Source organism: Pristiophorus japonicus, chromosome 24, assembly GCF_044704955.1.
Source record: "Pristiophorus japonicus isolate sPriJap1 chromosome 24, sPriJap1.hap1, whole genome shotgun sequence".
Classification (NCBI taxonomy): Eukaryota; Metazoa; Chordata; class Chondrichthyes; family Pristiophoridae; genus Pristiophorus; species Pristiophorus japonicus.
The window spans coordinates 11,239,593-11,265,822 of record NC_092000.1 but is presented as its reverse complement, the minus strand read 5'-3'; the positions used below and the strand labels follow the sequence as shown (position 1 = coordinate 11,265,822).

Below are 26,230 nucleotides of genomic sequence, written 5' to 3'. Positions count from 1 at the left end.
ACTTTACCGACCTGCGGCACAAGAAGTGGAGCAAACGCTCCTCGACATACGGGAAGATAAGTGGCACCGTGAAAAGCTCCAGGTAATCCCCACCCCGAAACAGAGCTAGACGGAGGAGGTTTGTAAACTTCTCTCCTGGGAAGGCCCTGTAACGGGGCACATTCTCGACGGCCTACAAAGCAACTCGCACGCAGCAATTAAAGGGGGCTTAGGAGAGAAAGAGAGGCCTTTAATGAAGGCAGCAGAAATGGGCATGTGACCGGTTTAGCAAGCAATGGGACTGCCGGCCTTGCAATCTGGCTGGCTCGTTAAGCCAAGTCACGCACTGCAGGAGCCAGATTAAGTCGAGTTCATGTACACTGGCAAATTCAGACCCTCCCCTTCTGTCTGAAGTACAGGCTTAGGGTGTACAACACTAGTCAGGCCGGGTTGTGGGAATGTTAATTACAAAACACAGTTAGCTTGATTAATGGAATCAGACAGTGGTTTGCGGCAACAGTACAAAGCAGCGATTCAAAGTTCAAACCAATCTATAGTTAACAAGGAGCAGGCCATGATTGTTTTTTTATATATAAAATGAGAAAACGGAAATAAAGGACCGAAGCCCTTTGATGAAGGACATCAATTGGTTAAAAAAGCAGGGTGGGAAGTGCACAGTTTATTTCTGATAATTCAGGCATTTTCTTAAATATAACTATAAATGAGTTATGTAACTATAAGTGTGTCAACCATGGCTCAGTGGGTAGCATACTTGCCTCAGTCAGAAGGTTGTGGGGTCAAGTCCCACTCCAGAGACTTGAGCACATAAATCCAGGCTGACACTCCCAGTGCAGTACTGAGGGAGTGCTGCACTGTCGGAGGTGCCGTCTTTCGGATGACACGTTCGACCGAGGCCCCGTCTGCTCTCTCAGGTGGACGTAAAAGATCTCAAGGCACTATTTCGAAGAAGAGCAGGGGGAGTTATCCCCGGTGTGCTGGGGGCCAATATTTATCCCTCAATCAACATCACTAAAAACCGATGATCTGGTCATTATCACATTGCTGTTTGTGGGAGCTTGCTATGCGCAAGCTGGCTGCTGTGTTTCCCACATTACGACAGTGACTACAGTCTAAAAAAGTGCTTAATTGGCTGTAAAGCACTTTGGGATGTCCGCTGGTCGTGACAGGCGCTATATAAATGCAAGTCTTTATGAATATTTGAAGCATCCAATGATCTGTATCATAATTAACATGGAAAAGTGAGAATTTAATGTAAATTCCCACTTGATAGAGGAAATGCTTCAAGAATACCCTCAAAGCCTCCTTGGAAAAAGTGCAACATCCCCACCAGCATCTGGGAATTCCTGGTAACTTGGATGAAGCAACTTTGGATTAAGATGATGAGCCCAATGAGGGGTGCCAAGACTGGCTTTCATAAGCTAGCAGGGTGAAGAGGGGGACAAGGGAAGCAAATTGCGAGGAGAGGGGGAAAAGACCATCCACAATTACAGATTTCCTGGGAGTAATTGGGAGATTGTGCATCTCAAGACTCACTGCACCACAAGGATGCAGGAAGCCGGGTGGGGTTTAGGGAGTTCAACAGCATATCCCAAACATGGGAGGGACCAAGACAAAGGCTTGGTGGAGCAGTGAATGAAACAGAGACACTCCAGCCAAGTCCAGATGGAGAGAGGGTGGAAGCTCGATCCAAAATCGATCAATCTTCCCCACGAAGAGAGAGAGTGTTCCAGAAAATCCTCCCCCCGGTTAGAAAGACTTGCCTTTATATAGCGCCTTTCACGACCACCGGACGTCTCAAAAGCGCTTTACAGCCAATAAAGTACTTTTTGGAGCGTAGTCACTGTTGTAATGTTGGAAACGCGGCAGCCAATTTGCACACAGCAAACTCCCACACAACAGCAATGTGATGACGACGAGAAAATCTGTTTTTAAGTGATGTTGGTTGAGGGATAAATATTGGCCCAGGATACCGGGGAAAACTCCCCTGCTCCTCTTCAAAATAGTGCCATGGGATCTTTTAGGTCCACCTGAGAGAGCAGACGGGGCTTGGGTTTAATGTCTCATCTGAAAGACGGTTAGCACAGACTGTGGGTGTTACACTCATAATAAATGGTCAGACCGAGTACTGTGTGTAATGAGCAAGTGTGACCTTAGCTCCTTTATTAAAGGTTCCAGAGTGCAGGTACCTTGTGGGTGGCCTGCTTATATTCTGTGCTCCCATTGGATGCTGGGATCTCTTGGGACTCCAACAGGTAGGCCCCCTGGTGGACAGGTGTGATGCAGGTTACACAGGGTGAAGTACATAACAGTAGGGGCCAAGTGAGGAGCAGCGATTTCAATGGCCCCAGTATCGTACCACTGTTGCCAAGAGCCGTGTTTGAATAAATCAGACAGGTGCGTTCTCAGCACTGAGCTGCCACATTAACAAGCCTCAGCTGTCAGAAAGCAGCCGAGTGCGGTTTCTCTCTCCATTGCTCCCAACACTTCATTGTACGTATTAATGCAATCTGTCCTTGGTTGGCTTTCTAACAGCTCAGCAGATTCGAGCCGACAGTTTACCCAGCCCCCACCGCTCAGTGTCCTGGAGGCAGTAAAAGATACAGAGCAGTGCACCGCACCATCAGCGTTTCAATTACTCCCACGGTGACTGATCTTGGCCACAGACAGCTCGAGCACCAGAAGACCCAGAGGCCCAGCTGTGCCAGGGATGTGGGACCCTGTACAACCCAAAGCCGAAGCCTGGTCTCGGCAGTCCGTGGGAGGAGTAGAAAGCTCAGACGTACAGGAACCGCTCCAGCCCCACAAAACGGCCGAGATCTCAGCAGTCCTCCATATCTGGCCTCTTGTGGTCTGCCACTCCCTTCATCCCACCGTTAGGCATCTCGTGCCTGAGGCCAAGTCACTGAGTATATTTAAGAGGGCGAGAGATAGATTTCTAGAAACAAAAAAGTCATCAAGGGGCATGGGGAAAAAGCGGGAATATGGTTTTGAGATAGAGGATCAGCCATGATCATATTGAATGGCGGTGCAGCATCGATGGGCCGAATGGCCTACTACTGCTCCTATTTTCTATGTTTCTAATCTCTGGCATTCTCTACCCCAAACTTCACCACTTCACCTCTTCCTCGCCTCCCGTTAAGACACTCAACACCACCTCTCTGACCAAGCGTTTGCTCACCTGTCCTTAATGTTTCTTCCTTTGGCTCGGTGTCAAATGCTGCTTAATTAACGCTCCTGCGAAGTGCCTTGGGACATTTTACAACATTAACAGGCGCTATATAAATGCAGGTTGCTGTTGTAATCAAAGCAGATTCAACAGGGCAGCTCGAAACAGTATCTGGTGCTGCAGCCCTTTCGGTTTCTAATGGGACACAAAGCGTAGATCCTAGCAGTAGAGTGGACAGCAAAGCTTCGATTCTTTTTACCCACTGGAGTGTCAGCTGTGGTTCAGTGGGCAGCACGCGCGCCTCAGCGTCAAAGGTCGTGGGTTCGAGTCCCACTCCAGAGACTTGAGCACAAAAAAAGGCTAGGCTGACACTCCAGTGCAGTGCTGAGGGAGCGCTGCACTGTCGGAGGTGCCGTCTTTCAGATGAGACGTTAAACCGAGGCCCCGTCTGCCCTCTCGGGTGGATGTAAAAGATCCCATGGCTTTATTTCGACGAAGAGCAGGGGAGTTATCCCTGGTGTCCTGGACAATATTTATCCCTGAACCAACATAACAAAAAACAGAGATTACCTGGTCATGATCACATTGCTGTTTGTGGGAGCTTGCTGTGCGCAAGTCGGCTGCCGTGTTTCCCACATTACAAGTGACTACACTCCAAAAAGTACTTCATTGGCTGTAAAGTGCTTTGAGACGTCCGGTGGTCGTGAAAGGTGCTATATAAATGCAAGTCTTTCTTTATGATAGGAACACACAAATTCATTTGGAAAAACTTATCAGGAACAGAACATTGGAACTCAAACTATAATTCCATCCGCAGACAGACCTCATTCAGCCCCTGCTCTGGTTTTTGGGCTTGGCTAAAATCCAGCAACACTGTGACTGGGTCTTCTCCAAACCAAAGAGACCAGCAAAAAAAAAAAAGCCACATTAACCCTCTCCCCACCGCTTCCAAGCCAAGAGGATGCCAAGCAGCCCATCTGTGCCAGGGACCTCTGCCAACTCCACACCTGCACAAGGCTAAACGGCCTGCTCTGGTCACAGTCAAATCATCTGTTCCAACAGGCAGGAGGCCAGAAACTCGCCAATCCCAATCTTGTCATTCTGCCATGCCCTGCTCATCCCTAATTTTATCCCCCTCCTCAGTCCTTGCTCGTAATGGTGGCTTTGTTGAACACTGCTGCTGGCAAGCTCCTGCATCAAGACCTGCATTTCTCTAGCGCCTTTCACGACCACCAGAAGTCTCAAAGTGCTTTACAGCCAATGAAGTACTTTTTCGGAGTGTCGTCAGTCGTAATATGGGCAACGCGGCAGCCAATTTGCGCACAGCAAGCTCCCACAAACAGCAATGTGATATTGACCAGATAATCTGTTTTAGTGATGTTGGTCAAAGGATAAATATTGGCCAGGACACCAGGGAGAACTCCCCTGCTCTTCTTTGAAATACTGCCGTGGGATCTTTTACATCCACCCGCGGGGGCTTCGGTTTAATGTCTCATCCAAAAGACGGCACCTCCGACAGTGCAGCTCTCTACTGGGAGTGTCAGCCTGAATTTTGTGCTCAAGTCTCTGGAGTGGGACTTGAACCAGCAACCTTTGGAGTCAGAGGAGAGAGTGCTGCCCTCTGAGCCACGGCTGACACTAAAAACATGTCACTTTGGACAACACCATCGCAGCCGTACTCAGCAGGAGAAGGAACGATGCAGACAGTGGGAGCAGATGGAATCAGCAGTGATCCAACTGATCGGAACCTACACAAGAACCTTCAATCTAACAGGCTTCAACGTATCTTCATTCTTTCGCAGTTTTGTTGGGTCCTCCTTTTAGATCAAAGCTGTTGCTCCACTGTTTAAAATATCAATCTTAAACCCTACTGCTTGCATCCTATTGTAAACATAGAAACATAGAAAATAGGTACAGGAGTAGGCCATTCAGCCCTTCGAGCCTGCAGCAGCATTCAATATGATCATGGCTGATCATGTAACTTCAGTACCCCATCCCTGCTTTCTCTCCATACCCCTTGATCCCTTTAGCCGTAAGGGCCACATCTAATTCCCTTTTGAATATATCTAACAAACTGGTCTCAACAACTTTCTGTGGTTGGGAATTCTGTGGTAATGAATGAACTAGTTATTCATTTCATGGCTGTTCGTGCCACATGGCTAGTGCACAATGCTAGTTATATTTCCCTACAGGGCAGCCACTGCGCTTCGAAAGGTAATTTTCCTCACCATTAGTTAATTGAGTTTCACAGCTAAAAATAAACACAATCTCCTCGCTGCAGATTGGTTTTATTACTTCCATTTGATGGAAACGAGTGTAACATTTTCATACATAAACCGATGAGGAAAGACCTCCCAAGCTGGTCAGGCCATGGCTCAGTGGATAGCACCCTCTCACCTCGGAGTCAGAAGGTTGTGGGTTCAAGTCCCACTCCAGGTACTTGAGCACAAAATCTAGGCTGACACTCCCACTGCAGTACTGAGGGAGCACTGTCCGAGGTGCCGTCTTTCGGACGAGGCCCCATCTGCCCCCTCAGATGGGCACAAAAGATCTGCGGCACTATTTGAAGAAGGGCAGGAGAGTTATCCCCGGTGTCCTGGCCAATATTTATCCCTCAATCAACATCACTAAAGCAGATTATTCAGTCATTATCACGTTGCTGTTTGTGGGAGCTTGCTGTGCGCAAATTGGTTGCCGCGTTTCCTACATTACAACAGTGACTGAAACCCAAAAGTACTTCATTGGCTGTAAAGTGCTTTGTGACATCCGATGGTCACGAAAGGCACTATAGAAATGCAAGTCTTATTTTTTCAAACAACCAAGCAGTTTTCAAATGTAATTCACACTGTGAAATGCTTTGAGACATTCAGACAATATGAATAGGCACCACATAAATGTAAAGCCCAGTGACAGAAGAAAAAAATTAAAAGAATGGAAGCGCTACATTTATATAGCGACTTTATGATCTCCTAAAACGCACTACAGCCAATTAGTTACTTTTCAGAGTGCAGTCACTGTTGTAATGTAGGAAACGCGGCAGCCAATTTGCGCACAGCAAGCTCCCACAAACAGCAGTGTGATAATGATCAGATCATCTGCTTTAGTGACGTTGATTGCAGAATAAATGTTGGCCCAGAACACTGATCAGGATTCCTCTTCGAAATAGCGCCACGGAACCAGTTACGTCCACCCGAGAGCAGGCGCAGCCTCGATTGAAAGTCTCATCCAAAAGCCGGCACCTCCGACAGTGCGGCGCTCCCTCAGCAGTGCACCGAGAGTGTCAGCCTGGATTTTTGTGCTCAAGTCTCTGGAGTGGGAACTTGAACCCACAACCTTCTGTCTCAGAGAGAGAGTGAGTCCACGTGAGCCAGGGCCAACACCTAAAACAGGGAGACCACAGGCAACAAATGGCTGCTGGCATTGTTCTCACGTGGCACTGCCAGTACTGCTGCCTCTGGGAGGAGTCTGATGGAAGCTCCCCCAATGAGATGGTTCGCCAGTTAAGATGCTGCAGCACTGACCTACTTAAGGTGACGCTGCTTCACCTCAAGGCAGCGGAAGAGGGAATGAAATCTAACCATCCTAAATTGCTGTGTAACAAGCTTCCCCACCAGCCCCTCAAAATCAACCACAACACTTAACAACTATTTAAATAGCGCCGGAACACAGTAAAACGCACACAAACGCGGGCACCGCGCACCCAGACGGGAAATATTCCAATTGCTCGTCTTCACAGTGAGCCTGAAATCGCTGAAGGAACACAGTCTGGAGCGGAGACACACACACAGAGTCAGGAAGCGCGAGGTTTGCCAAATGGCACACAGCACATTTTGACTGTTGCTACAAGGGGAGCCTCCCTCACTTTAGGCACCGGGTTTGAACACCCTCCTTTGTTCCACTTCAGACTGAAAATAGCCTTCGGAAAGTTGGAAAGTGATAAGTTACAGCGAGTCCTTTTGGCGGTGGGGGGGGGGGGGGGGAAAGAGAGAGAAAGAGGTTGAGGAAAGAATCACTTGTGTAATTAAGCTTTTTATTTGGGTTGGGTGAGGGGAGGGAACCAGTGCGAAAACTGGTTTCATTCGAAGCAACTCTTAATACTCAAAAGATTCAAACTTTCGGATTTGGGATTTAATTCAATGCTTATTAACTGAAAAACTATTCCAGTACAACAATTTGTATTTATATAGCACCTTTAACGTAGTAAAGGGCCAAATCCTGCACCTATTTTCTATGTTTCTATGTAAAACGTCCCAAATCACTTCACAGGATAATCATCAAGACAAACCATTTGACACCGATCAGCGTAATAAGAAATTACAGCAGGTGACCAAAAGCTTGGTCAAAGAGGTAGGTTTTAAAGAGCGTCTTACAGGAGGAAAGAGAGGTAGAGAGGCGGAGAGGTTTAGCGAGGGAGTTCCAGAGCTTGGGACCCAGGCAACAGAAGGCACGGCCACCAATGGTGGAGCGATTATAATCAGGGATGCTCAGGAGGGCAGAATTAGAGGAGCGCAGACATCTCGGGGGGTTGTGAGGCTGGAGGAGATTACTAGGGCCCCAAGTTTTGACATGATTTGCTCCTGATTTTTAGGAGCAACTGGTGTAGAACGGAGTATCTTAGAAATCGGAATTCTCGTCATTTAGTTTTCTGCAGTTCTAGTCAGTTAGAACAGTTTCACTTTGGAACAGAATTTTTTTTTCCCAAAAGGGGGAGTGTCCAGCCACTTACGCCTGTTTTCAAAGTTTCGTCAGTGAAAACTTACTCCAAACTAACTTAGAATGGAGTAAGTGAAGATTTTTGTACGCTAGAAAAAACCTTGTCTACATTTTAGAAAATCAGGCGTAGGTTACAAATCAGGCGTAGAGAATGGGGGGGGGGGGGTTTAAAAGGAAGTTTACAAACATTAAACACTTCAGTTTTACAAATAAAGAGCCATCATCAATAAATCAACCAATAAATCAAAAAAAAATTAATATGAAATAATTTTTTTTTTAAATCAATAAAACATTTTCTACTTACCGACTGCAGCACCGGGAGCACTTCAACAGCGTGTTGGGGTGCCCGCCCCGCCCCCCCGCAGTGTGTCTCATTCTCTGACTGTCAGTGTCTGTGTTTCTGACAGCGTGGGTAGGGGGGGGGGAGAGAGGGGGGGGAGAGAGGGGGGGGAGAGAGGGGGGGGAGAGAGAGGGGGGGGAGAGAGGGGGGGGAGAGAGGGGGGGGAGAGAGGGGGGGGAGAGAGGGGGGGGGGGGAGAGAGGGGGGGGGAGACGATTGGGGGGGGGGGAAAGAAGAAGGAGATTGGGGGGGGGGGGGAAGAAGGAGATTGGGGGGGGGGAAAGAAGAAGGAGATTGGGGGGGGGGAAGGAGATTGGGGGGGAAGGAGATTGGGGGGGGGGGAAGAAGGAGATTGGGGGGGGGGGGGGAGAAGGAGATTGGGGGGGGGGGGAAGAAGGAGATTGGGGGGGGGGGGGGGGGAAGAAGGAGATTGGGGGGGGGGGGAAGAAGGAGATTGGGGGGGGGGGGAAGAAGGAGATTGGGGGGGGGGGGAAAGGAGGAGATTGGGGGGGGGGGGGAAAGGAGGAGATTGGGGGGGGGGAAAGGAGGAGATTGGGGGGGGGGGGGAAAGGAGGAGATTGGGGGGGGAGAAGGAGATTGGGGGGGGGGAGAAGGAGATTGGGGGGGTGGAGAAGGAGATTGGGGGGGGGGGAAGAAGGAGATTGGGGGGGGGGGGGGAAGAAGGAGATTGGGGGGGGGGGAGAAGGAGATTGGGGGGGGGGGGGGGGAGAAGGAGATTGGGGGGGGGGGGGGAGAAGGAGATTGGGGGGGGGGGGGAGAAGGAGATTGGGGGGGGGGGGGGAGAAGGAGATTGGGGGGGGGAGAAGGAGATTGGGGGGGGGGGAAGAAGGAGATTGGGGGGGGGGGGAAGAAGGAGATTGGGGGGGGGGGAGGAAGGAGATTGGGGGGGGGGAAGGAAGGAGATTGGGGGGGGAAAGAAGGAGATTGGGGGGGGAAAGAAGGAGATTGGGGGGGGAAAGAAGGAGATGGGGGGGGAAAGAAGGAGATTGGGGGGGGAAAGAAGGAGATTGGGGGGGGGAAAGAAGGAGATTGGGGGGGGGAAAGAAGGAGATTGGGGGGGGGGGGGAAAGAAGGAGATTGGGGGGGGGGGGGGAAGAAGGAGAGATAGGGGCCACATAATCCCCTTCCATCCAGCAGGCAGGGAGCTGCTGCCCCCATCAGCAGAGGTGAGATTAAAACCCAGCGTGGCCTCCTGTGTGCCTCCAATGTTTTAAACAGAATTTTATTTGTGGCCAAGTTACGAAGATTTTTTAAAATATCGTGCAGTGCTGCACTGTCGGAGGTGCCGTCTTTTAGATGAGACGTTAAACCGAGGCCCTGCCTGCTCTCAGGTGGGCGTAAAAGATCCCACGGCACTATTTCGAAGAAGAGCAGGGGAGTTCTCCCCGGTGTCCTGGGGCCAATATTTATCCCTCAAATCAACATCACTAAAATAGATTATCTGGTCATTATCACATTGCTGTTTGTGGGAGCTTGCTGTGTGCAAATTGGCTGCATCGTTTCCCACATTGCAACAGTGACTACACTCCAAAAGTACTTCATTGGCTGTAAAGCGCTTTGAGATTTCCGGAGGTCGTGAAAGGCGCGACAGAAATGCAAGTCTTTCTTTTTAAAGCTCCAGATGGAGAGATACAATTGACCTCAGTTAGGCAGGGAGCATAAAACAGACGATAGTAGCTCGGCCACCTGCTACACACACTGACCAATTTCCCTGTCCATTGACGTCCATAGTTTGCCCATGGTCCTCACACCAGAACACGCGCTCATGACCAGTGTTGGAAATTGCTCCTCTGTAGACATCGGGCGAGAACAGGATCAAGACTTGGCTGCGATATCCTTCACGGTTGAACAGCTCATTGCAGGAGTGAGCCTGGACAGTGTCTACTGTTATGTCTGTAATGCACTTACGAATGACTCAATGAGGCAATGTGTTGTACTCAAACTGTAGTGACCCTGGTCCTTTATTCGTAACTCCCGAGTGAGGCACAAGCATGGTGGGCAGCCTTTTATACTGGGCCCTGCACACCTATGCAGGTGACCCTCAGGTCTCCCAGCACAGTGCCCTCTGGTAGACAGCCTCTGCCACAGGGGCAGGAAACCCCAGTCTCCACCAGTTGCACCCTCTAGTGGTGCCAGCATAGTATATACACAGTGTAAACCTTATTGATCGAACATCAGGTAACAAGTCTCCATCTTATGCAACTATACAGTGACTGCACAGAGTATATCTATAGTCTGCATATATAAGAACTACCACCTGGGCCCATGCCCAAGCATGACTGAACAGCTCCAGGAGAGAATGGGAGAAAGTCTCGGGAAGGAACGTGTCAAAACTGTTTAAGAATGGAGTTAACCAGTCAGCCTCGAGGGTTTGCTCGCACATGTTTGTTGAACATTTGAACAGACGCGTGATCACTTTGGAAGTCTGGAACTTAAGCGGAATGTGCAGGTTTTGTTTAATATGGCACTGTTCCCACTGCAGTCAGCACTAGGCCAGCAGACTGCTCAAAAGGAGCCGCAAATAGGAGTTGATGGGACCTGTGGAATTTTGTGACTGCGACCTTGGAGTGTTTCAGTCACTTTGGTTGTTATTTTGCTAACAGGACTTGGTTATAAATTGCAACTCGAATGATCTATCCAAGTTCCACTTTCCCATCACCCTTAACCTTCTCTTGCTCCCCACCTTCCAAAACGCAGATTTCAAAATTCTCTCTGGACATGTTCTACACTACCTCTGCGATGTGTTCCAACCCCTCCGTCCCAGCTCGCACCTTCCTCGACAAGTCCAGCCTCCTGTGCAACAATCCCCCCACTCCCTGGGACAGTCTTCACGCATCTGACCCCTGCATTCTGGAATTCCCTTCCCAAATCCACCTTCCTTGCGACTACACTGCCCAATTTAGAAAATCTCAAAAACCCAACTCTCTGACTATCTCCCTTCACTTGCTCCAGGTCAGATCCCCCCCTCTCCACTTCTATGAAGCTCCTCGAGATGTTTTACTAAGTTCAAGGTGTTGTATAAATGCAAGCAAACCCTTCTTTCTGCATTTATCAGGAGATATCGTCATTTGGTTACTTGAAATGATAAGTGACTCTCAAAACTAGCTGGATGATCAGTAGTGGGACTGTATTTCTAACCCAAATTAGTGAGTTTGTGACAAGCCAATACCTTGGTAGGAGATGCCCACTCTGATTGGACGCCTTCCTGAAGGTTTCAACACATGACCCACTGCCTCCAACCACCCTGGCCAGTGAAACATCCTTTATTCCCCCATCTCTGCCGCGGGTTCAATGCCACCTCCCAAACCCGCGATCTCTACCACCTAGAAGGACAAGGGCAGCAGGCGCATGGGAACACCACCACCTCCAAGTCACACACCATCCCAACTTGGAAATATAGTTACCATTCCTTCATCGTCACTGGGTCAAAATTCTGGAACTCCCTCCCTAACAGCGCTGTGGGAGCACCTTCACCACACGGACTGCAGCGATTCAAGGCGATGGCTCTCCACCGCCTTCATGGGCAATAAATGCCAGCCTTGCCAGCGATGCCCACATCGCAGGAACAATTTTTTTTTTTTTTTAAATCTCCAAGAAAGAAAAAAAAAAGTGTTCAAAACACACAAAAAGGCACAATTTCTTTTTAAATGAATGGTGATTTTTCTCCCAGGCTTGCTCACAGGATGATATTTAACTCCTGGAGCCTCCGGGACAATCAGAGATAGTTGGCAACTTCTACAGCTTGGGTACATGGCAGGCTGACCAGTCGAAGTCTTCAGCCAATGCCGACAGCTGTGTCAAGCCAGTTAACACAAGCTTGGCATGACTCCCCCACAAGGGAGACCGACCAGAGCTGTCAGCTCCCAGAGTGACATTTCTGATCAGCGAGACAGACACACACAGACTGCAAATATATTTACTTTCAACATACTTTAAAATAGGTCACATTTTTTAAAAAACCAGAACGTGGTGTGGACCCACCCAATGAGTGAGATTTGGCAGCGACCCCTGGAGGTCAGCGAATGAGACACGGGGAAAGCCAGGCACTCGACAGAACTCTAAGGGGATGTCTCTCAAGGCCTGACTACAGGCCACATTTCCACAGCTCCAGAATGGTGGGTACCTCGGAGCAACGATAAAAAGTAAGACGAGTTACAAAAGGGGTAGAAACAAGCTTAGAATCTCAGCTCCAATCACATGGCTCCGGTTGGGGTGGAACATAGAATGTTTGAGCGTAACGGGTAATTGCAATTGTGTGGGGCAGACTGGTTGGGCTGGGTGCTCTTTGCCTTTCCGTCATTGTTCATTGGTTTATATGTAACCTTCAGGGCTGCTGACTGAGGGCTGTGTGGCTCTTTGTCGGCCGGCGCGGACACAATGGGCCGAAATGGCCTCCTTCTGCGCTGTAAATTTCTATGTTTCTAACAGAAACCAACCTTGATCTTAGCTGACACTACAGTGCAGTACTGAGGGAGCGCTGCACTGTCGGAGGTGCCGTCTTTCACACAAGACGTTAAACCGAGGGCCCCCTCTGCCCTCTCAGGGCAACGTAAAAGATCCCACGGCCACTATTGTGAAAGGCAGGTTTGCTCTCCCCGGTGTCCTGGACAAATATTTATCCCTCAACCAACACCTTTTTAAAAAAAATTATCTGGTCATTATCTCATTGCTGTTTGTGGGAGCTTGCTGTGCACAAATTGGCTGTAACGTTTCCTACATAACAACAATGACTACACTCCCAAAAGTACTTCATTGGCTGTAAAGTGCTTTGGGACATCCTGAGGTTGTGAAAGGCGCTATATAATTGCAAGTTCTTTATTTTCTTTCCACTTCTCTTACCAACAGTGCAGCATATATATATATTTTTTTTTTTAAAACACTTGAGGGTTAAATTATTTCTATTCCTCTTCTTCAGAGATCAGTCTGCTGTGACTTGATGCAACAGATTTTGTGCAGGGGGAGGGTCAATCAGGGAACGTTCGCCATGTGCCACATCATTACAGGTCCCCACGGCTTTCTTTATTGCTGACCCCAGCAGAACGGTTCCTGGCCACCCACCTATCGCCCAGTGCCAAAAACAAAAACTTCCTGACCTTCAAATAACGTGTCCCACAAGTCAACGGAGTTCCTCTATTAGAGGCTGGAAAAAGAAAACTATTTTGTTTCTCTTCAAATTGCAGTTTGGCAAGAGTCTCCATCCAATGGTGGAGCAGCTCTTAAAGCTGTCACGCTTCACTAACAGAGTCACATCTCAAGTTCAGATTTAAAGCAATTTTGATCTATTGTATGAAAATCATATCTTTAACTACAGTTATTCCAGTTGGTTTCTTTTTAGAAAAAAAATCATATTAATGTGTGTAATGTACGCGCCTGTGATAACGCTCACAGGTTTGTAGAGCTGTTGACACGGTGTCCACCGGTACGCTCGCAGCCTTCCGTGAGAGGTGGGCGCCAGAGGGTCTGGAGTGCATCGTCGCCCCCGGCAACCAAGTTTTAATTTGATTTAAGTTTACTGGCAAAAAAATTTAATTTGTTTAATGTATCAGTTTTAGTGCCCCCCCCCTTTAATCAGGGGGCACTTGTATTAATGTTTGCAACAAAATAGTTGTAGAGCTGTTGATTAAAAGTTAATTTGTTTAAATTGTTGGTTTTGGTGCCCTTTTAATAAGGGGGCATTTGATTTATAGGTGCAACTAAAATAGTTGTAGAGCTGTTGAGTTCTGAGTGGCTTAGCCAGTCACGTGACGTTTACAAGACTCAATAAAACCCCAGCCAGTTGGGTTCGGGGGATCCACGATGAGGCAGGTGGTTGTGAGCCTGGTGAATGAACTGGTAATGTTCCACTGGTACGCTCACGGCCTTCCGAGAGAGGTGGGCGCCAGAGGGACTGGAGTGCATCATCACCCCCGGCAACCAAATTTTAATTGGATCATTTAAGTTTAAAGTTTAATTTGTTTAATTTGCTGGTTTTAGTGCCCCACCCCCCTCCTTTTAGCCAGGGGGCACTTGAATAATTTGTGTTGGTGCCCTCAAAAAAAAGGGGCACTGGAAAATATTTATTTTGGAGTGTGACCCCCCCCCTTGCAGGGGGCAATGGTTTAAGGTGCACAACTAAAATAGTTGAACTGGTAATGTGTCATGTGATTGTTAAACCTTTGCTTAAGAATGCACAGCAACACATTGCTATTAAGAACTAGTTGGTTTATTAGCGAAGAACCCATGAAACAAATACATTGCAACTTGACATTTGAAATGGCCTCAATACAAACCTGAAGTGTGAGGTACGACTAAAAGCCTGGTCATGGGAGAGATGAGAGAACATTGCAGACTATCAGGCGTGGATGCTATTAATTCACCAGCCCCATCCCAAACAAATGGATCAAAAATACCCTCCGCCCAGCACTCCATCACCACCCCCTCGCGTCCGCAAATAGTACAAGAAAGAAAATAGCTGCGGATTTGAACAATGAGAACAATGATTAGTTATGCAAAGCCAGGGAAACCAATGAGCTTGAAATCAGCAGCCAGGTTCACAGGTCCTGGACAAGCAACTGTGAAGAGTGGGGAAGAAAGTTTAACAAACTATAGAGAAAGACCCACTTTCACAATGCCTCAGGACATCCCAAAGCACCTTACAGCCAATGAAGTACTTTTGGCGTGTAGTCACTGTTGTAATGTGGGGTGGCAGTCAATTTGCGCACAGCAAGCTCCCACAAACGCCAATGTGACAATGACCGGATAATTTGTTTTCAAGTGCTGATTGAGGGATAAATGGCCAGGACACTGAACATAAGAATTAGGAACAGGAGTAGGCCATCTAGCCCCTCGAGCCTGCTCCGCCATTCAACAAGATCATGGTTGATCTGGCCGTGGACTCAGCTCCACTTACCCGTCCGCTCCCCGTAACCCTTAATTCCCTTATTGGTTAAAAATCTATCTATCTGTGACTTGAATACATTCAATGAGCTAGCCTCAACTGCTTCCTTGGGCAGAGAATTCCACAGATTCACAACCCTCTGGGAGAAGAAATTCCTTCTCAACTCGGTTTTAAATTGGCTCCCCCGTATTTTGAGGCTGTGCCCCCTAGTTCTAGTCTCCCCGATCAGTGGAAACAACCTCTCTGCCTCTATCTTGTCTATCCCTTTCATTATTTTAAATGTTTCTATAAGATCTGGGAAGAACAAATCTGCTTCTCTTTGAAATGGAGGCATGGGATCTTTCATGTCCACCCGAGGAGCCAGGCGGGGCCTCGGTTTAACGTCCCATTTGAAAGACAGCACCTCAGACAGTGCAGCACTCCCTCGGCACTGCACTGGGTGTCGGCCTAGATCAAGGCCGGTTTCTATTGATTAGAGCTCAAATTCCAAGTTCATTTCCTCCCCTTTTGTAACTCTTCTTCCTTTTTATCGTTACTCCTGAGGTTCCCACCATTCTGGAGCCGTGGAAACATGGCCTGTGGTCAGGCCTCGAGACACATCCCCTTCGAGTGCCTGGCTTTCCCCGTGTCTCATTAGCTGGCCTCTGGGGGTCGCTGCCAAGTGTCACTCATTAGGTGGGACACCTCCCCTCATTCCGGTTTTTAAAAATGTGACCTATTTTAAAAGTAGGTTGATGTTGAAAGTAAACATCATATGTTTGCAGTCTGTGTGTGTCGCTCTTGCTAATCAGAAATGTCACTCTGGGAGCTGACAGCTCTGCTCTCTCCCTTGTGGGGGAAGTCATGCCAAGCTTGTGTTAACTGGCTCGACACACAGCTGTCAGCATTGGCTGAAGATGTAGACTGGTCAGCCTGCCATGTACCCAAGGTACGTCTCATCCGAAAGATGGCACCTCCGACAGTGCAGCACTGCACTGAAGCATCAGCCTGAATTGGTGCACTCACGTTTCTGGAGTGGGACTTGAACCCACGACCTTCTGACTCAGGAGGTGGGGTGAGTGCTGCCCCGAGAGCCACGGCGGGCACCAAAATCAAGAATGTAACAAATTCAGAAGATGCAAGAATCACAGATCGGAGGGCCATCTCCCAAAGGCCTGGGATCCGCTCTGTGCTGATCACACAGTGGGTTTATCTTTGGAGTCTGCAGTTTGTGGGGCATGCCTGCTTCAAATGCAAAAACGTCACAACCACCAGAGAGTTTGGATGGCGCCAGTGATCACCCCCCCAATCTCCACACGCCCCTTCCCCCATCAACTGACCCATGCTGTGCCATTAAAAACACAACGCGGCCCCTTCTCTGCATCAGCTGCTGCGTGTTCAGTGAAGGGTGGGTTCTTTGTATTAACAAGTGCAGTCGATGGTGGGTGGGGGGGTAACCTGTTCATCAGCTACACCCAACACTGCGTCACCTACCACTGTCACTGGACCAAGGCCTAGCTCTGTCAAGCCCGTGTGGTGGCTGGTGTGCAACGGCCACCCCACGTTAAAAAAATCCACGCACAGGCATCTTCCACCCTTCAGGATGTAGTTCAGGACCTGGAATATTAGGTCCTTCATTGAAACACCTGTGAACTCATCCTTTTTTGGCATGGAAGCAAGTCATCCTCTATTCGAGGGACCGCCTATGATGACCTACCAATGCATCGCCAAAGGCTTTGCCCATGGGGAGTTAGAGGGTACAATGTTTCATGAGGTCAAGAGCATATCATGTACAGTCCATCATTCTACAGTGTCCCTTAAGTCCAGAGTTCAATTATCCCACAAATCAATTCAAGGCCTATAGATCTTGAGCACATCCTGGTCTCAATTAGAGTTTGAGGATACTGGTAAATTGCCCACTTGTGAATACAAGTCTTTAAAATGCAAGGTGTCCAGAGTGGGGAGAGGCACTACCGAAAGTCAGTCCGCAGTGCCACCTGCTGGTGACAACCTGCAACTACAACGTTACAGACAACTGTTTACATACTGCATTCCCATTCTAAAGATTTCGGTGTTAGGTGTTGACCTCAAAAACAGAAGCGTGTTTGGACACAAGATTTTAAATCATTTCTAGATTTAAGTTTCAGATCAATTGTTAAAAATCAGCAGCAAGCCTCGAGTCAAGATCCCGCCTCTTCAAAACCTCCGCGACACAACACACCGTGTACACTCAGTGTGGAAGACTGGAAAGTTAGCTCACTGATTGGGCATTGAGAGTTTGGGGGCTGCGGGGCAGTCATTCCATTGGAGGGCACTGTGGTTCATCCTGGGGGGGGTTGCTCACCTGTCCAGTGCAGTGCTGAGGGAGTGCTGCACTGTCGGAGGTGCCGTCTTTCAGATGAGACGTTAAACCGAGGCCCCTTCTGCTCTCTCAGGTGGATGTAAAAGATCCCGCGGCACCGAAAGACTTGCATTTATATAGCGCCTTTCACGACCACTGGCCGTCTCAAAGCGCTTTACATCCAAAGCAGCACTTGGAGTGTAGTCACTGTCGTAATGTAGAAAACGCAGCAGCCAATTTGCGCACAGCAAGCTCCCACAAACAGCAATGTGATAATGACCAGATAATCTGTTTTTGTTATGTCGATTGAGGGATAAATATTGGCCAGAACACTGGGGATAACTCCTGCACACTTCTTCCAAATAGTGTCACTCGCCAATCTTTATCCCTCAACCAACATCACGATATAGATTCATGCCAGAGAAGCTCAATGACCCAGGTCGAAGGCTCGCCATCAGTCACCAATTGCAGTGCAGAATTTCCGATGTACTGTGCACTGGTTATTTTATACCACGTCACACAGCATGGAGACCAGGAGACCAGGAGCCAGAGAGCAAGGAGCCAAGCTGGACAGTCCCCAATGCACAGAAAAGAAGAGAGCCTTGCATTTATATAGCGCCTTTCACGACCACAGGACATCCCAAATCATTTTATAGCCAATTAAATGATTTTTAAAATGCTGTCGCTGTTGTAATGTGGGAAACGCGGCAGCCAATTTGCGCACAGCAAGCTCCCACAAACAGCGATGTGATAATGACCTGATCATCCACTTTAGTGATGTTGGTTGAGGGATAAATATGGCAGAGTGACACTATTTTGAAGAGCAGGGGAGTTATCCCCACTGTTCTGTGCCAATATTTATCCCTCAATCAACATAACAAAAGCAGATTATCTGGTCATCACATTGCTGTTTGTGGGAGCTTGCTGTGTGCAAATTGGCTGCCGCGTTTCCCACATTACAACAGCGACTACACTCCAAAAGTACTTCACTGGCTGTAAAGCACTTTGGGACGTCCGGTGGTCATGAAAGGCGCTATATAAATGCAAGTCTTTTCTTTTTTTAAAACCAGCACGATGATCTGTGAACCTGCCATCAGATTATTGCCTACTGCCCCAGCAGAGCAAACATGGCGAGCCAGTCTGGCACTTTCGTCTTCTCCACTGGTTGGGTCTCCGCAGGCAGGCAATCAGACCAGGCCCCTTCCCCTGCGACACTACGACTGCACAGAGAATGCCCTCGAGACTGGAATCACTCGTTAACGGAAAGTAAAAGCTCTTAAGTGTGTGTGTGTGCGCGAGTGTCTTTGGCTCGCTGCAAATCCCGCAGCGTCCAACATGTATATATTTTTTTATAAATCACCCCAGACAATAGTTAATCAGCCTCAATCCCATCAGCCACCTGCTGTTAGCCACTGAACAAACAGCTGCCACTCGCACGGTCACATGACCTTCAATCCTCCCCCAAAAAAGAATCAAGAGGAACGGAAGCCAATTACTTTTGAAAAGGATGACACGGTGGGGGAGAAGGACAAGTTTCAGAGCGACGGTTCAATAACTGGACCAAGAGACATGGTTCAGGGTACAGCTGGAGTACTGCGTGCAGTTCTGGTCACCACATTACAGGAAAGATGTGATTGCACGAGAGAGGGTACAGAGGAGATTTACGAGGGATGTTGCCTTGGCTGGAGAATTTTAGCTGTGAGGAAAGATTGGATAGGCTGGGGTTGTTTCCTTTGGAACAGAGGAGGCTGAGGGGAGACTTAATTGAGGTGTATAAAATTGAGGGGCCTGGATAGAGTGGAGAGGAAGGACCTGTTTCCCCTTAGCAGTCAACAACATAGATTTAAAATAATTGGGGGGAGGTTTAAGAGAGGAGTTGAGGTGAACGTTTTTCACCCAGAGGGTGGTGGGGGTCTGGAACTCACTGCCTGAAAGGGTGGTAGAGGCAGAAACCCTCAGCACATTTAAAAAGTACTTGGATGTGCACTTGAAGTGCTGCAACCTACAGGGCTACGGACCGAGAGCTGGAAAGTGGGATTAGGCTGGAGAGCTCTTTTTCATCCGGTACGGACACGATGGCCAAATGGCCTCCTTCTGGGCCATAAATTGCTATGATTCTAAGGAGGATGCAGCTCGGAAGGAGATTGTGGTTAAAGCTTATTATAATTGCCCCCGGTGACATGTGCCTGCACAGTGGTATCCGAACACTAGAGGGCCCCGCCCAGATAGGAGCCAGCAATTACACTTCAGGGTCATCTCTTACAACCAGAGACTGGAGTAAAAGCAGCTCATACATTACCACCCCAATTGGGAGTGTGTATCAGATATAACACAGAGCACGCCTGAGGTGGGAAGGAAGGGCGGACAGAGAGGGAAAACAGCCAGGATTCCTTCTCCAGATTTCCAGACTGTTGGAAAGGCCTTGTGATGGTGATAGAGCAAGAGAGAAAGAGAGAAAGAAAAAAAAAGACAGCTTCACTCCCTCCACCACCGGCGCCCCCTGGCTGCAGTGTGCACCATCTACAAGATGCACTGCAGCAACTCGCCAAGGCTTCTTTTACAGCACCTCCCAAACCCGCAACCTCTACCACCTAGAAGGACAAGGGCAGCAGGTGCATGGGAACACCACCACCTCCACGTTCCCCTCAAAATCACGCACCATCCTGACTGGGAAATATATCGCCGTTCCTTCATTGTCGCTGAATCAAAATACTGGAACTCCCTCCCTAACAACACTGTGGGAGCACCTTCACCACACGGACTGCAGCGGTTCACCACCACCTTCTCAAGGGCAATAAATGCCGGCCTTGCCAGCAACGCCCACATCCCAGGAACGAATAAAAAAAAGAGAGACACACACACACACAGACAGAGACAGAGACAGAGACAGAGACAGAGACAGAGAGAGAGAGAGAGACAGAGAGAGACAGAGAGACAGAGAGAGAGACAGAGAGAGAGACAGAGAGAGAGACAGAGAGAGAGAGATAGATGCATGGGGAGAGCTTTCAGTTCAGCAGAGAGCAAGTCCTGGTTCATTCACGAACGATGTCCACTGGGACAAAGGAGCACAGGTGGGTCGGTGTCTTCAGGAAACAATTACACAAGATCAGAAATAGGAGGAGTTGGCCATTTGGCCCCTCGAGCCTGCTCCGCCATTCAATAAGATCATGGCTGATCTGATCTTGGCCTCAACTCCACTTCCCTGCCCACTCCCCATAACCCTTCACTCCCTTATCCTTCAAAAATCTGTCCATCTCCACCTTAAATATATTCAATGACCCAACCTCCACAGCTCTCTGGGGCAGAGAATTCCAAAGATTCACGACCCTGAGAAGAAATTCCTCCTCATTTCCGTTTTAAGTGGGCGATCCCTTATTCTGAGACTATGCCCCCCTAGTTCTAGATTCCCCTGCGAGGGGAAACATCCTCTCTGCATCTACCCGGTCAAGCCCCCTCAGAATCTTATACGTTTCAAGAAGATCACCTCTCATTCTTCTAAACTCCAGACCCAACCTGCTCAACCTTTCCTCACAAGCTCTCAGGAATCAACCGAGTGAACCTTGAACAATTGGGGCAAAACTGGGGTGGAGATCTTTCAAATCAAATAATCAGGCCTTCTATAGCAGGTACAACCCGTTGCCACGGGGACCACAAACCCACGCGCGCTGTCCCGGCTTACCATCTTGATGGGCTTCTTGCAGAGATCGGCCTCCGTCACCGTGGTTTCTTGCTCCTTGACTGGGAGTCCTTTCTGCGACAGGGCCTGGAGGACGGCCCCGTTGTCCAGAGGCGGCCCGAGGTCATCGCGAGGTAGCGTCTGGCCGCACACCCGGCAGTACACGTCCGAGGACAGCAGCAGGCGGATGACCGGTGGCTTGATATGCTCCTGGTCGTACTGGTCGGTGTAGAACGGCTCCCGCAGCTCGTCAGGCACATTCTCTGCAAACAACAGGAGAGAGAGAGAGAGAGACACACAAAACAACATGAGCCCAGCCATCTTCAACCTTCAATTTCCTTCCCAGAGATCATTGGATCGAGGCGTTCAAAACGCACGAGGGGTCTGGACAGAGTAGACGGAGAGAAACTGTTCCCATTGGCCGAGAACCAGGGGACACCCGACAGTAGAATGAGAGGTGATCTTATTGAACCGTAGCTCGACAAGGTGGATGCAGAGGATGTTTCCACTCATAGGGGAGACTAGAACTAGGGGACATAGTTTCAGAATAAGTGGTTGCTCATTTAAAAAACCGAGATGAGAAGGAATTTCTCTGAGGGTTATAAATCTGTGGAATTCGCTGCCACAGAGAGCTGTGGAAGCTGGGACATTGAATAAATTTAAGACAGTTTCTTAACCAATAAGGATTAAGGGGTTATGAGGAGCGGACGGGGAAGTGGAGCCGAGTCCATGATCGGATCAGCCATGATCGTATTAAATGGCGGAGCAGGCTACTCCTACTTATGTTCTTATGAACCAGGGGACACAGATTTTTATAAAAGTGATCGGCAAAGGAACCAAAAAGGTGGTGAGAGAAAAAAAAGTTTTTTTTTTTTAAAACGCAGCAAGTGGTTAAGGTCTGAAATTCAGAATTCACAGCAACACATTGCTATTAACTAATTGGTTTATTAGCAAAGGTTTAAACAATCACACGTCACATTACCAGTTCATCCACCAGGCTCACAACCACCTGCCCCATCGTGGATCCCCCGAACCCAACTGGCTGGGGTTTTATTGAGTCTTGTGAACATCACGTGACTGGCTAAGCCACTCCCAACTCAACAGCTCCACCAACCTGTGAGCATGCTCACTAGGTGCATACATTACAGAGGCAGACTCAATTTTATCTTTCAAAAGGCAGTTGGACAAGAATCTGAAGGAAAAAAATATTGCAGGGCTGTGGGGAAAGGGCGAGGGGGTGGGACGAGCCGAGAGTCAGCATGTGCTCGATGGGCGGAGTGGCCACCTTCTGTGCTGTAACCGCTTCAGGATTCCTTTCATAGAAACATAGAAACATAGAAAATAGGTGCAGGAGTAGGCCATTCAGCCCTTCTAGCCTGCACCGCCATTCAATGAGTTCATGGCTGAACATGAAACTTCAGTACCCCCTTCCTGCTTTCTCGCCATACCCCTTGATCCCCCGAGTAGTAAGGACTTCATCTAACTCCCTTTTGAATATATTTAGTGAATTGGCCTCAACTACTTTCTGTGGTAGAGAATTCCACAGGTTCACCACTCTCTGGGTGAAGAAGTTTCTCCTCATCTCGGTCCTAAATGGCTTACCCCTTATCCTCAGACTGTGACCCCTGGTTCTGGACTTCCCCAACATTGGGAACATTCTTCCTGCATCCAAACCTGTCCAAACCCGTCAGAATTTTAAACGTTTCTATGAGGTCCCCTCTCATTCTTCTGAACTCCAGTGAATACAAGCCCAGTTGATCCAGTCTTTCTTGATAAGTCAGTCCCGCCATCCCGGGAATCAGTCTGGTGAATCTTCGCTGCACTCCCTCAATAGCAAGAATGTCCTTCCTCAAGTTAGGAGACCAAAACTGTACACAATACTCCAGGTGTGGCCTCACCAAGGCCCTGTACAACTGTAGCAACACCTCCCTGCCCCTGTATTCAAATCCCCTCGCTATGAAGGCCAACATGCCATTTGCTTTCTTAACCGCCTGCTGTACCTGCATGCTAACCTTCACTGACTGATGTACCATGACATCCAGGTCTCGTTGCACCTTCCCTTTTCCTAATCTGTCACCATTCAGATAATAGTCTGTCTCTCTGTTTTTACCACCAAAGTGGATAACCTCACATTTATCCACATTATACTTCATCTGCCATGCATTTGCCCACTCACCTAACCTATCCAAGTCACTCTGCAGCCTCATAGCATCCTCCTCGCAGCTCACACTGCCACCCAACTTAGTGTCATCCGCAAATTTGGAGATACTGCATTTAATCCCCTCGTCTAAATCATTAATGTACAATGTAAACAGCTGGGGCCCCAGCACAGAACCTTACGGCACCCCACTAGTCACTGCCTGCCATTCAATAAATACATTTGATTTTACGATGGAAGCATCGCACTTTAGAAAGCTCCAGTTTCTCAAATGTTTGTGGCTAATGTTGATTTTAAATTAATCGTTTGTTGCGTCAGCCAGTGGCTCCAAAAATCCAGGCCGACGCTCCCAGTGCAGCACTGAGGGAGCCCCACATTGTCGGAAGCGCCGTCAAACCGAGGCCCTGTCTGGAGAATGCCCTCAGGTGGAGTGTAAAAGATCCCACAGAACTATTTCGAAGAGCAGCAGGGGAGTTCTCCCCGGTGTCCTGGGGCCAATATTTATCCTTCAAATCAACATAACAAAAACAGATCATCTGGTCATTTATCACATTGCTATTTGTGGGAGCTTGCTGTGCGCAAATTGGCTGCTGTGTTTCCCACATTACAACAGTGACTACACTTCAAAAGTACTTCATTGGCTGTGAAGCACTTTGACATCCTGATGACATGAAAGGCGCTATATAAATGTAAGTTCTTTTGACTGCCAGGAGTGAGAGAGAGAGAGAGAGAGAGAGAGAGAGAGAGAGTTGCGGTTCTGTGACGCTAGTACAATGTAAACTGTTGAGGTGGCACTGGGCTGGGTCTTATCCAGAGCCTGGTTTTGTCAGCAGTTAAGCCACTGATGCACAAGGCATCGCTTGGCTTAGGAGAACAAACCATAATGTTAATGGCCTGAGAGAAAAGGGCCGGGCAGGAAGGCAACAGCTCAGCTAAATGATCAGAGCAAGCTTCGCCACGTGAAAAGGCAGACCGTGGAAAAGGGAATCCCTACAGCGCGAGCCATGTGACTCTCGCCACCGATAGAGGCAGGAGAGTGGGGCAACCAGATCAATCCGAAACACAGCCAGTTGTTGAGCTCTCGAATTCACTTCGCGAAAGGCTGGAGGGAGCAGCAAGTGAGATACAGGGCGATGTGAGGGGGGGGGGGGGAGGGGGGGGGAGGGGGGTGGAAAAGAGAGCAGAGTGGGACTGATCGGATCGCTTGACCAAAGAGCCGGCACAGACACGATGGGCCGAATGGCCTCCTTCAGTGCTGGATCATTCGAGAATACAGGGTGCAGGGTTGAGATTCCGAATCCCTTGGGACCGAGGCCGGTCCGGATTTTCGATCGATTTTCTGACGTCGCCAATCCAGAAACACCTGAACCCAGGTTTGGAAATTTCCACACTTCGGAACGTCAGAAAGGGGGGTGGCCCCGGCGCGGAGAAGCCGTCCAGGCCCGGCGGGCCCCGGCGCGGAGGAGCCGTCCAAGCCCGGCGGGCCCCGGCGCGGAGGAGCCGTCCAGGCCCGGCAGCGAGGCCCAGAGGTCGGCGGGTCCGTATTCCGGAACTCCAGATTTGCGACACCTGTACTGCGAGTCCCAAGGTCTCGGGATCAAATCCCACTCCAGTGACACGGAACACAAGATCTAGGCTGGCATGCCCAGTGTAGTGCTGAGGGAGTGCTGCAGTGTCGGAGGGACCGTCTTTAGATATGGAGATAGGGTAGGATGAGGTAAAGCGGGAGGAGGCTCGTGTGGAGCATAAAGACCAGCATAGTTGGGCCCAACTATTTCTGTGCTGTAAATAATATGTTGCACAGAGGAGCGTGGAACAAGCAGTTATCTATTTGCTCAACTCAACAGCTTGGGGCAGAAACCAGTCTATAGATTCAGAATGATAGCCAGACTTCAAGGGTTAAGTTAGGAGATTTTACACAAATTGGGGTTGCATTCTCCACAATTTAGAAGGTTAAGGGGTGATCTGATCGAAGTTTTCAGGATATTAAAAAAAAGGGGAAGAGATTGGATGAGATAGAGAAACTATTTCCACTGGTTGGGGGAATTCTAGGACTTGGGGGCAGAGTCTAACCGTTTAGGAGTGAAATTAGAAAGCACTTCTACACACAAAGCATGGTAGAAGTTTGAAACTCCCTTCCGCAAACGGCAATTGATGCAAGATCAATTGTTACATTTTAAATTGGAGATCGACAGCTTTTTGTTAACTAAAGGTATTAAGGGATATGGAACAAAGGCGAATATATGGAGTTAGGTCAGAGATCAGCCACGATCAATTTGTTATGGTGGAGCAGGCTCGAGGGGCCAACTCCTGTTCCTATACAGTACTGAGGGAGAGCTGCACTGCCGGCTGTGCCATCTTTCAGATGGGTCGTTACTCCTTTTCCTACGTGCCGAGGTTCCTATTCACACACTCAGAGCAGCTACAATAAAGGCTGACCCATCATGGTCACTACAGTCACACCGAAATAGTGGACACCTTCACTGGAGATATTGTGGAATCTTCAGAGTCGCTAATGATTGGGTTCGGTAAACTTCAAAAAAATAAAAAAGGTAGCGAAAAAAAACACACACTGTTTGATAGCTCTCGTCAAGAGAGATTAGCGGTCGGGGCATTACTCGAAAGGTCAGTAGGAATATGTTTCCATTAAATAATCAAGCAGGTTAATAAGCAAACACAGGGCAGTCTCTGTGCTTATTCCTGGGACGACTGGTTATACAGGCTTCCAAACAGGTCTTTCAGCCGTAAGGAGGTCATAAAGCGCTCCCCAATACAAGCTACAGCAAACTCAATGTTTGCACATGCAATGTGTTTCCCACTGAGTTAACACTTAGTTAGCCAGATCAAAGTGGGAGGGGACAGAAATAAAATCTGCTCTTCCATTGGTCTTGGACTTGGACTTTTGACTCCCAGGTTGCCAAAATCTGCCACCCAGTGCTTGGTGTCTGTGTTGTTCATAG

At 48.7% G+C, this 26,230-nt stretch overlaps 1 protein-coding gene across 1 annotated transcript in view; it reads right to left on the bottom strand.

Annotated features, from left to right (window-relative positions):
* camsap3 (calmodulin regulated spectrin-associated protein family, member 3) overlaps positions 1-26,230 on the bottom strand; it is a 224,681-nt gene that overhangs the window by 141,370 nt on the left and 57,081 nt on the right. The window contains exon 2 of the mRNA XM_070867249.1: positions 21,116-21,375. Coding sequence (XP_070723350.1) covers positions 21,116-21,375 — 260 coding nt within the window. The remainder of the gene's footprint in view (positions 1-21,115; positions 21,376-26,230) is intronic.